The following is a 15,356-nucleotide window of genomic DNA, read 5'->3' on the forward strand; positions in this document are numbered from 1 at the left end:
ATTCAGATCATAGAAACTATATTTGTTTTATTGCCGCAGTAGAACAGAGAAAATTCAAGGAAAAGCCGGGAAAACTTTATTTTAAAGAGAAAGATGGGCAAATCCATCCGAAAACCTGGGAAAACTTTTAAAAGATGAAAAAAGAAAAGGCCATTTTTCATTATTATTTTTTATTCTAGAAAACCCAAAATTCTTAATAAAATAATCACAAAACAACCAGCCCATGATGATTACATCTTCTTTTAAGCAACATTCGATAAAATAGTCTAGAAATTGGTTGGATGCATAGCTTTTAGATATAATAACTCCCGACTTGTATAATATCTTGCCAAATTATTAAGCACTAGCACTAGGCATGTATAATGGATGCTGTTCGTTAAAAGAAAAAGAAAAATATTTAATAGGGGTTGGTGATTTCATAATTCTAATTATTTAAAGTAAATCTTCAAAATAATTTATATATTTCTTTCTTATCCTCCATTATATATTTATTGTTGCAATGCAAGATACTCATGAGCCTACAATACTCTCTCTCTCTCTCTCTCTCTCTCTCTCTCTCTCTCTCTCTATATATATATATATATATATATATATATTAGAGAGCTTAAGTCTTGTTTAAAATAAGAAAACAAGAACAGCGTAATGCATTTACAGTAAAAATGGAAGGATTATAGCCATCAATACTTCCATTGTAATCACAAACATTTACAGTAAGCTTAAACGTAATCCAGTCTCAACCTCATAAGCTCAGTTCAATCTATGGCTATTTGGATGCTGGTCCGAGCTCGGTAGAACAGCCTCGAGCCTAACCGGAGCCATATCTAGCCATAGAGCGGACTGTCGGCTGCCACGTAGCAATGCAGAGCTCCAGATCTAGACCCCATTTTGTTTTATTCATTTATATTTCTAATTATTATTTTCCTTCGATTTCTCCGCATCGATGTGATCGAATAGGCGCCTTTCGCTCGATTCCTACAAAGAAACAGAGAGAGGGAGGGGGAGAGAGAGAGAGAGAGAGAGAGAGAGGAGGGATCGAACGGCTGCTTCCACTTATCTCATCTTCCCCTAATTCTTTCGCCTCTTCTAAAATTTTCCAAGAAAGAGTGATCGAAAGGAGGAATCCCCATGGCGGTCATCGCGAATACGTTCGTCTCCATCCGAGATCTCCGCCCCCCGGCTTTCTCCGGTGCTTCGCTTCTCCCCCAATCGCTACCGTTGGATCTCTCATTTAATCCTCCAACTTGCTTTAGTTTCCCAAATTCTTGCTTTGCGGACGAACTGATTCGGATTGAAGCTTCTTTCTAGGTTTTGTTATATATTCATGGAAGGAATTTCCATTTAGATTTAGTCAGTTTTGGTATTTTTTTTTCTTTTTCAGCTGTAGTTGATAGTTGGATCCGTAGTTTTGATTGGGATTTATTCGAACCTATTGGTGACCGGTTGATTTTAGATTTATTGAATGAATTGGGTTTTATTTTCTGGATTGATTTCTTTCTGGATTTGTTGCAATTTATGCAACATATGGAGGAAGTGGATGGATGAAGCGTCTGCCCTAGTCTCCTCGTTCTGTGGCAATGAATTCAAGATTCTTTAGAAACCAGAAGTTAGCTTATATTCCTGTTAGTTTTATTTTATTTTAAAGTGACGTTACGCAGTGCAGAGATTTTTAGGTTTCAAGAACCGAAGTGGGAGTATTGTGCAAGAAGTTTCAAGAAGCTTATTCTCAGGCCTTAGCAACAAAATTTTGCTTGTGTTTGTGGGAATACAATTGGTATTTGCTAAGGAGCAGAAAGGAAGGTGTCATGAATTTCTACACACGAGTGTCTTATCCATTACTGGATTTCACATCTATTATCAAGTTGAAAGGTTTTTGTTGGGTCAAGTCTCTTGGATGGAAATCATAGCAGTGAATTAAATGATTACAAAAATATAAAAAAACCATCTGATCAATGATACATAAATAGACTGGCACTCATTGTGAATAAATCAGACATAGTCTAAGTAATTTCTGATATGAGTAAAGGTATTAGAATGAACCAAATTAGATGATTTGATTGGCCAAGTAAATTGTTAGATATCATAGTATTGAGATTGTATGATTATGACCTTGTCAATGACACTTGCATAGCTTCACATTCATTGTGAATGAATCATAGCATGAGTAACTCCATATACAAAATTATATAGTAGAAGATCCGTCAAAGAATACAACCTTATACTTAAATAATGTTTTTTGAGAAAGGTATACTTAACTAATGTTGATAAGCACTATATATAGCAGGCCTTATCCTTATTTTCCAATCTAATTTCTGCATGTATAAGTTACATTCAAATAATCTAACAGAACAAAATGTAGCCTTTCCCTTTAGGTGAGATTTTGTTTCTGAATTACATTTGTGACATGTTTGAGGACAGGAATTAAAGAACATATTTATTCAAAATTAGCACTTCATGAAAGAAGTGTTTGAAATAATGCCATGCTAATTCTTGGCATTTTCTACTGTTTTAAGGTTGTTCCTTGAAGCCATCAGAGCAATCTCTTGTAAGTTGCAGGCCTATGAACTTGTCCCGGAGCACCATTTGCCGGAGGAAAGCAAAAATTGCAACTTATAAGAGCCGAGTTACTGTTCAAGCAGCCTACAGGTACTTGAATCACTAGAATGAAGGATGCTATTTTTTTGTAGTAGTTATTATTTTGCATGCTCTCTAAAGAATACTCTATCACTCGAAACCTTTGAATGCAGTTTATATGTGGTATATAAGGCACTCTTTGCACGATGTAATATTTTCTTCGTGGTCCTTGATGGAAGAGAGGAGGTTCTATTATGATTATGCTAATCTATTCTTTTGCGTGTGTCTGATGCTTGTAAGTGCTGCAAGACTAACGAACATATAGAGACCCCCTTCAAGAAGTTGCACCCAATCAAAGTTTCCGAAGTAGTCGTGGTCTTTAAGTCTCCATGATGTATGCAATTGCTGCAATGTGATTGAATGCAATCTAAGCCAAATTTATGTATGAAGCGTGAAGCATTGTATTACCACATGAAGCATAATATCACAGCATGTATTTGTTCATGTGCCTAGTTTGATTTTAATTCCGATGTTGAATAAAGTGCTAATGGCACGTATTCTTTTCTATATTGTCAACAAATTTAGAGGATTTATCTACTGGATTTCTAGCCACATCTACCATGTCATCCTGGAAAAGGATTTGGTGGGGGAAGTCGTTGATGACACTATCAATGAGAGAGGCGAGTGGGATGCGATGGGATTGGTTTGCTTAAGAGTGCTGCTACTAATTGTCAAGCAGCCCGAGTATGGGGAAGCATGGTGACAATATGGGATAGGAGTGGCTGCCGAGTCCAATGAAAAAGAGAGCCGGTGATATCAGTAAACCAAATCTTGTAGGCAGGTCCACCGCAGTTAGGAGCAATGCTCAATGGATAGGTGCTGTTGGGATAAGGAACAACAACAGGGGAGGAACAGAGCTAGGAAATAATTATCAAATGGAATCAGAAAATTTTGGTGCTTCTATGTGAATGTGCATTGTCCTTTCCCACCACTCCTACATAAGAAAGCAATGCCTGTCGCTGAAAATAGCTTGCTAATGGCCATCTATTACATAATTTAAAGTTTTCTACTGAAAGAATACATGGCAGTTCATCCTTCTAGATGCCACTGAATGATGAATATGTCATCTAGCAGCTTTCTTAACTTGTTCAATTGTCTGATCTAGCAGCAGATGGCTGGCCTAAAGTTAGAAAATTCCGGACCATGCATGTTTTTGTGAAACTGACAATTCTTACCCTGATAGTATTGAAAGTATAGAGGTAATGCCAAATCAATTGTTCAGAAAGCTGCTAAAAGATCTGCCAGTAAGACTCTTCAATAGACTAACAACCTTTGATTGGGAAGACAACTTTTTGTACTTTAAGTATTTTGATATCTATTATATGCATGGTTGTCGAAGGAGGGAAGGTTAATTTGGAAGTTCCACATGAAGAATCCTTTTATTTAACTTTGTTACCAGCTGATAGCTTGAGTAAGCTTTTATGAAGAATACTGGATCCTGATGCCTGTGTCAATAACCACAATTGCGGAAAGTGTAAGCTGAGAAATAATAAGATGCACTGCTGGATAGCTGTAATCTTAGTAGCAGAGCTGGAATTCTAGATCAATTCAGCAATTGTGACACTGAAATGCTGGCAAATGCAAGGAAGTCAGGAAATTTTGGTAGACTAAACATGTCAAGGAAAGAGATACCAAGCAAAAAACATAATAGACAATCTAATAGGCCGCTGATGAATAATCTATATTTTGAAGCTTCACTTCCTCTTTTGAGATTTCTCTTACAGTACATGCATGTGCTCATATCTATTTTGAAACTTCACTTCCTATTTTGAGATTTCTCTTACAGCACATGTCTATTATGTTGAATATAGTTAGCAATACAAATTCAAATTTTCTAATATTTTCTATTGATGAGACTTTTTTATCAAATGAAATTTATACAATCTTCTCTTGTTCCATACTGCTCTGATATCCTTGTCATAGAATGCGTTTTACTTTCGTGTTCTTGTCAGTGGTTGCAGTTTCACTATTAGGATGTTGGAAACATATGATATACTGATATTAGTTTGAATTCTTGTCTTTGTGCATTTGAAATAGTGGTGGTGGAAGGCCAAGCAGTGCTAGTATCTTCATTGGGGGATTTGTTTTGGGTGGAATTATAGTTGGAGCTCTTGGTTGTGTCTATGCTCCTCAGGTACTGAAGTAATATCTTCAGCATACCATATATCTCTTTTTATACCTTTCCGTATGCTATATTTTCATTTGAGCATTCTTAGGAGGCTGTGTTGAGTCCACTCATCGCAATTTCTAACTATACTGCATGCTGCAAGATATACCAATTATTTGACTTCTATCTAGTAGAAATTGTATGGGCATGTTAGACAATTCTTATCTGTTTGTTTTGCATCATTATTGCATTTTTTTGTTGAGTTAAGCGTTATCTGAACATTAAAGATGATATCCTGTGTTAAGGCTTAAAAAGTTATAAGTTTTGTGCTCTCTCTCACACAGACACACACAGACAGAGAGAGAGAGTGGGAGAAGTGGGGTTGGGTTTTGCATTTATATTTTTGAGATTAACTTTTTGGTGCTGATCAAATCAGCTATGCTTTACATGTAATATGTGCACATCTATGCGTATATTGCAATCTAATGTCCAATTAGAAGTTTGGCAGCATGTTAGCAGTTACTGATGGGCATCTGCATGCTTAAAGATCAGTCTTCAGTTAATGGTTATGTGGCTATTAACTTCCACAAGTTTCTGATGGATCACAAACTTTTCAGATCAGCAAAATATTGGCTGGGGCTGATAGAAGAGATCTGATGAGGAAGTTGCCAAAATTCATATATGATGAGGAAAAGGCTTTGGAGGTAAATCTTATTCTTTTGCATAGTTCTCTCTAAGTTCAGAGATCCCCTTTACAGATAGTATAGTCTTTGTATATTATGTTTCATTTACACAGTGCCGTATTGAGCATGTTATCATACTATTTTTGAGGAGTTTGGGAATCAGTTGGTCGTTTATTTACATATTTTTATAGAAACCTGCCAGCATGTATCACAAATGCCACAAGGGTGAATGTGGAAACTATTCGATTTGGTCCTATCATCCAAATTTCATCATACGTTCCATTTACAACAATATATGTTGACTATGTTGGGAACAGTCATTTCTATATCAATGACAATTGTGTTGAGTGTAACGGGACAAATTATATTTTCCTATGCAATTACGCATTTTCATCATTGTGTCTGGCGATTCTGCCCTTTGCATCGGGCAATTGTTATGACATGTGTTTCCACAGTTCTCTAATATAATTTCTTCCTATAGCTGTTTCAAAGGGGACCGTTATCGATGGCCTTTTTAAAGATTTTAGACCATGAATCAAATTCTTCTTGCCATTTTGTTCTTTTTTTTTGTCTCTTGAATAGAATCCTTCAAAAACTGGTGCTTTCATAATTGATTCCACATTAAATTTATGATTGGACATTCTATGCGTATATTGTCTCTGCAACCATTGCCTAACTGACAGATGATGGGCTTTTATCTTTATAGATACCCAATTAAGTCCATAAGGAACTTACTCACGTACATTACAACTTTCCTAATGCACTTTCTCTGTTTAAAACTCTCACAAGCATGGTCTCTTCCCCACTATCAACACTTTCATTGTTATTGGCTTCAAACCATCCGGACCCCTACACTGCTTATCCTGGGTAATTTGACAATTTGTCCTTGTTGGTAGTGCCCATCCTTATCTTCAAATGTGTACTATTCTACTTTTTTCACATGATGTTTTTAGTCATTCTCTTTTTAACTCATATTTGCACTTATGGTGTGGTTCGCTAATGCCTTCATAAAAGTATTTTTTTTTTTTAAATTGAGTTTCACTGTTGTGTGACTCCATTCATCTCTAGCTAATGTGAAGACATCCCACTGTTCTTTGAAGATTTGGTTTCAGGCATCATATATTTTCTTTTATTTTGGGCTCTTGGTCAGCTGTAAGTTTCTGCTGAAGCGTCCTCCAGTCTTTCCATATATATTGCTTGATCTGACTAATTCTTAAACCTTATATCTTGGCCATTCCTCTTATGTAATTTCATTAAGCTGAAGTGGTTCAAAATATTGTACGTCATGGGACTTCATCCTGGAAATTAGTGGTTGATTTGTTTCACATGCACAAGGAAGTAAAACCTGCGACTTTTCGCAGGCACTATAATCAGTTCATTTGTCTCTTAGCAAGTGGCTCCTGTCATTGCCCCAGGAGATTATTGATTTGTCCATGTAATAAAGCTAACACTGAGGGTATATAGGAACATAGCAACATATATTGGTTGGAATACCATGTTTGGGAAGCTGACATATATGTGTGGAGGCATATGTTTGCTGATTTTCATGAGGAACTTCTTTGCCTTAATGGTTACCTCGTCCGAGGTGGATTACTAAAGGATTGGATGTATTTAGGTGTTCACAACATCTTAGTTCTCTCCATGTTTTAAGCTGCCACATTACAGTAGCACGTCGACGGGGACTAAATTGGCCTACATGTCCCACTGGTCTCTTGCTATATTTGAATTTTTGCACTTCTCAGGCAGGTCCACCTTTTTGGCACATTTATTAGTTCTTTTCTATGGTTCCAAATGTGTCTGGAGGCTGGATTGCTGGTGCTCTCGGTGATTGCTGCTATGAATAAGGGTATCAGATTTCTCTCCATATTGCATAGCACATCCAATTTATCATGCTAATGGTACTGAAAAGGATTTTAGCAATCATACCTAATCATATCTAGAATATTAGTCATCGTGCTGCCGTACCGAATTGTTTTATTTTCATTTTTCATATGGAGTCTGACATAATGTGCCAGGTTTTATTTATTCTGATATTTTTTTCTTCATTTTGATTCTTACCTATGAGCTGCGTAAACAATGGCAATCTGATTGGTGACTGCAGAGGACTCGAAAGATCCTGGCACAGAAGATTGAGCAGCTGAACTCAGCTATAGATGATGTTTCTTCTCAGCTCCGAGCAGATGATGGTCCAAATGGGGTAGCTGTGGCATCAGATGAAGTCGAAGCTGCAATTTAAAGTCAACCTGGTAACATGTTAGTGCGCATGGAACAAGCTGTATTTGTGGATATTGTGCCTTTACTTTCGATGTTTTTGACTTGGTAAAATTTGGATCTATAGTACTTCAATTCAGCAGTTTTTTAACAGCAAAATTGTTCATGAAGCTGCTTGACCATCTAGAACTTATTTTCTTTGATTGCATGCAAGTCACAGTGTGGATGTATCAGGCGGAGAACAAATTTTAGGAGCTGATGTGGCATTTTGCCAGTTGCAATTGCCACAGTGTCATCAAAATCAAGGAGAGTTGTCAAGCCAAATAGAGTGGCAGTTTTTTCTAATTCTAGCTAGCCCCCGACCAATTTCACTGTTTCCTACTTTTATCCATTGGAAATTTTAGACCATTTCAAGTGCTGTGTCCCAACTTTGTTCGCAACATGGATCTTTACTCTTTCAACCAAGCAAACTTAGTCTGCGTCGACGTCAACTTTAGCAGTACAAATGCGACATTACCTTAAATTTAATTTATGTTGTCCACGAGCATATATGCAGAAATTAGATATTGAGAACCTACTAATGCATTTATGGTCGGTGCTTTCTAGCATTGTATTATTGTTTTGTTGGCCTGCTTTGGACTGCAGGCCTCTGTTTAATCTGGTCGGTTGAGGTGGAGCAATCCTGCCAGACTCTCCTTGGATGAAAAAAAAGAGGAGTAAAAAAAAAAAAAACTTTTTTTTTGCACAAATATTTTTCTAAATATTCAATTTTGCATGAATATTTCATTAAAATTGATATTTGCATGTATATCCTTGTAAGATTCAACCACGCCATCTAACGCCGTTAAAAATTAACGATTTCATATTAAAATGACTAAAATGCTTTTAATGAATAGATGTGCAAAAATATTTTTAAAGCGATCGCAATTAAAGACAATAAAATAATTTTAAAATTTTATTTTATTTTTAATTAAAATAAATATGGGTTTTATTAATAGTGTTAGAATAATCGTTGTATTAAAAGTATTTGTGCAAAAATAGTATTTTATGAGGGTACATAAATAAATATAATTTTTAATAAAGTATTTATGTAAATTTGAATTTCTAGAAAGGTATTCATGAAAAAAAATTAAAAAAAAAGAAAAAAAAAGGGGGAGGGGTAAACAGGCGGCGTGAAATGGTGTGTGAAAAGTTCTTATTTTGCAGGAAGTCGTGAACTTGTGATGGGGATATCCCACTTTTGCATCTGCCAAAAATCATTTTTGTGACATCGATACGAGTTTTGTGGTGTTATCTATTTATAGATAGAGATAAATAGGTGTCAATAGGGTGGCAGGACCATATTTCTGGCCTTCTGTTACGTTTGCTGAGTGCCAAGTAGACCGGGATAATTCATGCACCGGGCAGATGACTAGTCCAAAATCTGAATATGGTGCAAATGAAGGCAGGGAGATATTCCCACATGGTTGGGAAGGCTCTCAATAACAATTAGTTAGCAAGTGAAACGACAACCTCCACAGCCTTCATGCGTCCATGTAATTAGATCATTTTGTCAAGCGTTAAGAAGTCCAAGCCAAGGTGATCAGAATTTCTACTTCTCGCATTTCCGTTAGAATGATTTTATTTATGGGTTAGTAATATATTTTAAGACACTTCGAGCATAAGCAACCCGTTTCATCTTCTTGTCTTGCTTGTGTCCGATCAAAAATTTACATCAAACAGCCGTGAAGCGGGTTAGTTTTGCTTGCCAGTGAGATTAAAGGTCTTGGTCGATTACAAATGCCATCCCCTTTAATCCGTCAAACAGTCTCTACTTGTAATAATCGCTATCTCGGTACTGAATTCTGTAATGATGCCATATTAGCACCCTGATGATATGGTACCAAATTTTTTTGACGTACCGATAAATATCAATACCGAATCGATATAGTGCAGTGTGTTTCATACCGTCCGATTTGAACCCTAAACCTCCGAAAAAGGTGAATAGAGAGGCATTGAGTAGCAACTTGTGCAGTATCAGCCAAGGTAAAAGCTTTGGCGAGGTGAAGCCCAAGATGGAATAAATGGAGTCGAACCTGGGGACGGAGTTGAATCCCTGACAGTTCCCATTATAATACAGCAGATTTGTTGTATCCATGAGATGCTTGATTGCTGTCTATGACCTCATTTCTTCTAAAAACTATCACCTCATTTCTTCTAGAAATACATTCTTATCAACCATCCATAACCCCTACAGATCTGATGTTAAGCCAATTGCTAGATATTTTCAATACTAATAGACCGAAAAGATGACAAAGCAATCTCATGATTTTCACAAGTCTGAAACAATGCATCCAATCCCCTGTTGAATGTAAATTCACATAGCCTCCCACCATCAGATTTCCAGGGCAAGGATATCATTATAAGCAGTCCGAAGAAGCCTAATTAACTCGCGTCAAAAAAATGGCAGGACTGTTGATGGCAGTTCAAAACTGTTAAGCATGAGCTGCTAGAACTGAAGGTGCAAGTTGCCTCACGGGTGTCTCTACAGACAAGAATCCAGATTAAGAAGCGAAGTATAAAACCACAGCTGCAAGACTGGAAACGGTTCTGAGGAGCTCCTTTGTGAGACAAACTTTTCCTTTACACTGAACCTCTGCTTTCTGGCATCAAGGACTCGATAGGGATCAGTTTAGGAAAAAGAAGGTCGCCAACAGCCTGGAAAAGAAAGTCTGGACATCAACATCATGCTGCAGGTCCAAAAGGATCGCTGTTCTCTTGGAACATCCAAAACCACTAGTAAATTCCAGAAAGAAAACTACAATGTCCCTGCTGACAGATCAAATTGGGCAGATCACACAATCCAGCAAATCACAAAGTTTTTGACTTAGAAACAGATACAAATTCATCCTGAGCAGGACTTTGGGTTACATTTTGAATGAACTCAAAAAATTATTGTGGAAGGATGCACCAAAGTTCAATTACTGAAGTCCTCACAACAGATCTTGCAAAATTTCTCCTCCTAGGGCAAGGCCATGCAGGAGAAATGAGGGAACCGCATAATGAGGAACTGCAGGCGCATCATATGAGTGAAAAAGCATTGCCCGAGCATGCATTAGGCCCTGAACTGATTGTTGTGAATACAATCAAGAGGACAAATCAATGCAATGCAGCAGGAGAATTCCAATCTAGTTATAAATGAGATCTGCAGCTCAGATACCAAAAATAGTTAACATACTGTTAGAAACCATAGTTTGCATATTACCCACATTGTTACCAATATAAAGAACATCAACACCAACAAAAAGAATTTGGGTCATTTGGTGATCTTTTTTTACTCATTAAGAATACTACTTTGATCAAAAGTATGGGACTGGTTGAGCATGGGGTGACATCAGCAGTTGTGCATGAAATCAAGAGACTCAAATTCACAATATCAACATGAAAGGATTAAACATATAGATTTTCTTCATAAAAAAAAATAAGGTTCAATTGTACTCATAAAGAAGTCAAAGTAACCAATGAAATATCCATTATAGTTCATGAATCATTTAAAAGAGTTGCCAGAGGTAAGCAGCAACGGCAGATGATGATCCAATCCTGTGTTGGATCCAAATTGGACCTGACCAGTTGGACATGATATATACCTTAGGGCCCAACAACCTAACAACAAACTGTATCTAGTTACTGAGAATAAATAGACCAAGGTTGGGTTTGGATTGATTTGGTTCAATATCGAACCAACCAGAATGGTGGATCATAATAATATTATTATAGATTATATATATGATAAATAATATTTTATAGCTTTTATAACATATTTCACCCCAAGCAGCTACCACACCCTCTTCCTCTCTCTCTCTCTCTCTCTTCTAGTCAATATTGATCCCCACCTTCCGCACATAGATACAAAGCCCACAAACCCACAAACAGACAAACAAAAAAAAAAGTCAACTCTTGGAACTTGGTTTGTTTTTATCTCAAGTAGTAAGCACAAAGGTTTTCATCTGCTATAATTTAGTTGAGTAGGAGACAAGGATGGAGAAATGGATAGCTATTTCTGAGAAAGCTTCGTAATCTTAATTATTAAAAGAAAAATAAGTTTGTATTCGTGTTAAGAACTAGATGAGGGCAACAGGTGAGAATTGAGCTCATGCTAGAACCATCACAATCTATGGCTCTCATGAGTGCCTTTGTTGTACCACTGCTCTTTCATGAGCAGAGGCAGTTGCTCAAATATCTCTACAGGTTTGACATATCACTATCAGACATTTGAGTGTTTGTAACCAAAACTAGCATTCTGCGAATACTTATAAGGCACATTCTTCTTCTTTGTCTTTTCTTTTTTGGTACATTAGATGGTGAAACCCAAAGAAGCAAAAAACAAAAAAAACACAACTAGAAATGAGTAAACTGAATTCCTACTCTATCAGCCAGAACAAGAGATCTTATTTCAAGAGGCAAGCTGGAGTTGGATGAGAAGTCAGCATTGTCATGGAAATGAGCTAATCTATCAGCTGGCTGATTGGCTTCTAGAAAGACATGGGAGGCCGTAAAGAAATTCAGAGAAGAAATGCAGGCCTTGATATCTGAGAGGAGAGGATAATGTCGCTGAAAAATAGAATGCAGAGGACTGCTGCGTTGAACATTAGAAACCCATTGGATAACTGCAGCTGAATCACCTTCAAGCCGAAGTGATTTAAATCCAAACTGATAAATTGCTGAAGTTAGGCCATTCCATGCAGCTTGGAGTTCAGCAAGGGGAATGGAAACTGTATGACTCTTTCTTGAAGCAGTATATATAACATTCCCTTCATGGTTTCTTATGATGAAGCCCATCCTAGCATGTTTTTCAGCTGAATTTTTCATTATGCTGAAGTACTCATCTGCTAATCTGAGCGAGCTGATAAGTGGTGATTGCATTAGTTTGTTTGCTCTAAAAGCTGCATTAATTTCTTTCTACACATATTTTCCAAAAAAAAAATAACATACATGCATGACCTTCACAGACAAGCATCCTAGACATATTTTCCAAAAAGGCATCTGTATAGGACACAAGTGCCTGGAAGTGTCCTGAATCATTAAGAAGGCCAAATAGTATCCCTCAATCTTGTGTCGCATCAATATCAATGTTATCAATGTTAGCATCCATGTGAAAATCAAATGAGCTAACATTTTCTTTCAAAAGCTTTCCTTTTGTCAGTGAATATACATTTGAGATGGTTCATATTAGATTAGTTTTGGATCAATCCATCTTCAATACAGTAAGCAACTATAATAGCCTCTTAACATGAATGACAAAAATTACATACTCTAAAATGCATGAAACAAAATCCATATCAAAATATGCAGTCCATTTTCCATGTAGTTTTTCAGCTGCTCAACCATAAGAAGATATAGCTATTATATTGTAATGTGAAAAACAAACATCTGATCATAGATGACAACCTTAAGCTTCATTCTTCATATAGCTAATAAACTCATTAACCAGTGTATAGTTTAATCTAATTCAAATGCTAATATTCGGATACTCAAGTACCAGCAAAAAGATGATATGGAAATTTAAAGTAATGAACTAACGTTTTAATCAGCATTGCTGTTGATAACCCTAGCTCCAAATCTATCCAGTCTCGCCACCGTTGCACTTGCCTTCAATTTCCCCTCACTCAAGAATGCCTCCACCATCCGATCCCCAATCTCCTTCCCCTTGTCCTCGCCATCAATCACCGCCACCGCCGTTGGACCCGCACCACTTATCGTGCACCCGAATGCACCAGCCTGAATCGCCGCCTTCTTCACCCCAGCCATCCCTGGTATCAGCGGTGCCCTCCTCGGCTCCACGATCCCATCCGACGACATCGCCGAGCCCAAAACTCTGACATCCCCCTGCACCACCGCCGCGACCAGCGCTGCCGCCTGGCTGGAATTCTGGACATGGTCCTTCATCTTGACTTCCGGCGGCAGCGCCGCTCTCATCTTCTTCGTCGGCGCCTCGAATTCCGGGCTCACGAGCACAAAGTAGAGATCTTGACCGGCGGGGAACTCCAACCGGAGGAGTTCGAGGGGATCGTAGCTCCGGATCAGAACGAAGCCGCCCATGATCGAGGGGGCGATGTTGTCGGCGTGGTACCCGCTGACCTTCTTCTCCGACTCGAGCCCGGCGCGGACGAGCTCGCCGAGCGAGAGGCGGCCGCCGAAGAGGCCGTTGACGGCGACGGCCGCTGCGGCGGCGCTGGCGGCGCTCGAGCCGAGGCCGCTGCCGAGGGGGAGGCCCTTCTCGAGGTGGAGGGAGAGCCCGATGGAGCGGACGCCGAGGGCCCGCATGGCGGCGATGCCGGCGATGCCGGCGCAATTCCAGAGGGGGTCACGGCTGAGCTTGGCGGCGGAAGTGGCGGTACCGGAGATGGAGGAGATGGAGAGGGTTCCGGCGGGGACGGCGGGGTCGACGGCAACGGTGACGGTGTCGCCGACGCCGTCGACGGCGCAGCCGAGGAAGTCGAAGCCGGGGCCGAGGTTGGCGACGGTAGCGGGGGCGAAGGCAGTGACGGAGCGGAAGGCCGGGGAGGGGTCGCCGTGGGCTAGGGTTTTGGAGGAGGTTTTAGGAGTCTGGCGGGAGGCGCATCGGACGGTTTGGAAGCGCGGGATGTGGGGTTTTGGGCGGTGCGGATGGTTGAGATTTGTCGGGATCGGGGAGGTCTTGCACGTCGCCGCCGCCATTCTCTCGTAACCGGACGAGGAGAAGGGAGAGGTTGATGGAAGGTTATTTATTCAATATATATAACGGGCTCTTTTTTTGTTTTTGTTTTTTTTTTTTGTTTTTGTTGAAAATGATGTTTTATGCCACCAAGGTAGTAGCCTAGTGGTAAGGGGGCGATAATTCTGCCCAAGTTGTCCGGGTTCGAAACGCACGGGCGTCGATTAAATTAGGGGACCGGATGCCCCACGCCCGGCTGGCTTGTTGGCGGTTATGCTTTCCTTCCACTTGTACCAAGGTGGCACTGGGGTGACGTACCCACACGTGAGGCGGTGAACCCAGTGGGGTGAGCCCACGGGTCGGGGAAGGCACGCGAAACCTGCGACCTGTATCGAACATTCCCTAGTGGAAGGGGGGCTCAGTAATGGGGTTGCTACGCGGGTGGGCTGGTCCCTCCCCCTCCCCTCCTTTTATTTACCAAAAAAAAAAAATGATGTTTTATAATGTCACAGCACGGATGCATCAGATAAAACCACAAGCAACTTCTCTCCCCAAACCTACAGGGTTCGAAGCAAAAAATAACCTCCGCTACTACTACCGGTGCCGTCTTGAATTTATCCAATCACAGTAGACGAGTCACTCACAAGTGAGACTGAGCTAGCTTACAGCACTCGCCAAGTATAATCTAGGCCGATCCATACCGCCTTCAATTCTACTTCGAGAGCTGAGGTATCAAAATTCTGGCAGCCTCCACCAACCATCACACGTTTAGTAGAAAATAAATATCATCGATGTTAGATCAAGATCCAACAGCTGAGATTCTTTTATATATATAACTTTATATATTTAGCTATTAAATATTTAAAAATTATTAATAAAAAAATATATTTAAGTGAAATTAATAAATCGGATGTTGCTACAGTAGTCCGAATGCATAAAGAAGTGCTGTGGCTACGAAGAGTTTAAGGCCAAAGAACTTTCTTGGTTGTATTGCACCGTGGAAACAAATCCCAACCATAAATTAGCCATGTTTTGCTTGAAGTAGTGCGAC

At 39.3% G+C, this 15,356-nt stretch overlaps 2 protein-coding genes across 4 annotated transcripts; one reads left to right on the top strand and one right to left on the bottom strand.

The window, feature by feature from the left end:
• The first annotated feature begins 962 nt into the window (after window positions 1-962).
• LOC103723473 lies at window positions 963-7,818 on the top strand. The gene is made up of 5 exons (XM_008814392.3): window positions 963-1,186; window positions 2,511-2,643; window positions 4,669-4,765; window positions 5,356-5,442; window positions 7,523-7,818. The coding sequence occupies exons 1-5, from the start codon at window positions 1,126-1,128 to the stop codon at window positions 7,655-7,657; spliced, it is 513 nt and encodes a 170-aa protein (XP_008812614.1). The 5' UTR covers window positions 963-1,125; the 3' UTR covers window positions 7,658-7,818.
• Window positions 7,819-9,769: 1,951 nt separating this feature from the next.
• On the bottom strand, window positions 9,770-14,395 carry LOC103723480 (homoserine kinase). Of its 3 annotated transcripts, none has more exons than XM_039115394.1 (2): window positions 13,192-14,395; window positions 9,770-10,329 (listed from the first exon to the last, which is right to left on the bottom strand). In XM_039115394.1, exon 1 carries the CDS (start codon window positions 14,326-14,328, stop codon window positions 13,195-13,197), a length of 1,134 nt encoding a protein of 377 aa, XP_038971322.1. In that variant the 5' UTR covers window positions 14,329-14,395; the 3' UTR covers window positions 9,770-10,329; window positions 13,192-13,194. The 3 variants fall into 3 exon arrangements, with proteins under 3 accessions (XP_038971322.1, XP_008812627.1, XP_008812621.1); XM_008814405.4 differs by lacking the exon at window positions 9,770-10,329 and adding an exon at window positions 10,390-10,738; XM_008814399.4 differs by lacking the exon at window positions 9,770-10,329 and adding an exon at window positions 10,390-10,816 and having other exon boundaries at window positions 13,192-14,390.
• Window positions 14,396-15,356: the final 961 nt, after the last annotated feature.

Source organism: Phoenix dactylifera, chromosome 18 (assembly GCF_009389715.1).
Source record: "Phoenix dactylifera cultivar Barhee BC4 chromosome 18, palm_55x_up_171113_PBpolish2nd_filt_p, whole genome shotgun sequence".
In the NCBI taxonomy this organism is placed as follows: Eukaryota; Viridiplantae; Streptophyta; class Magnoliopsida; order Arecales; family Arecaceae; genus Phoenix; species Phoenix dactylifera.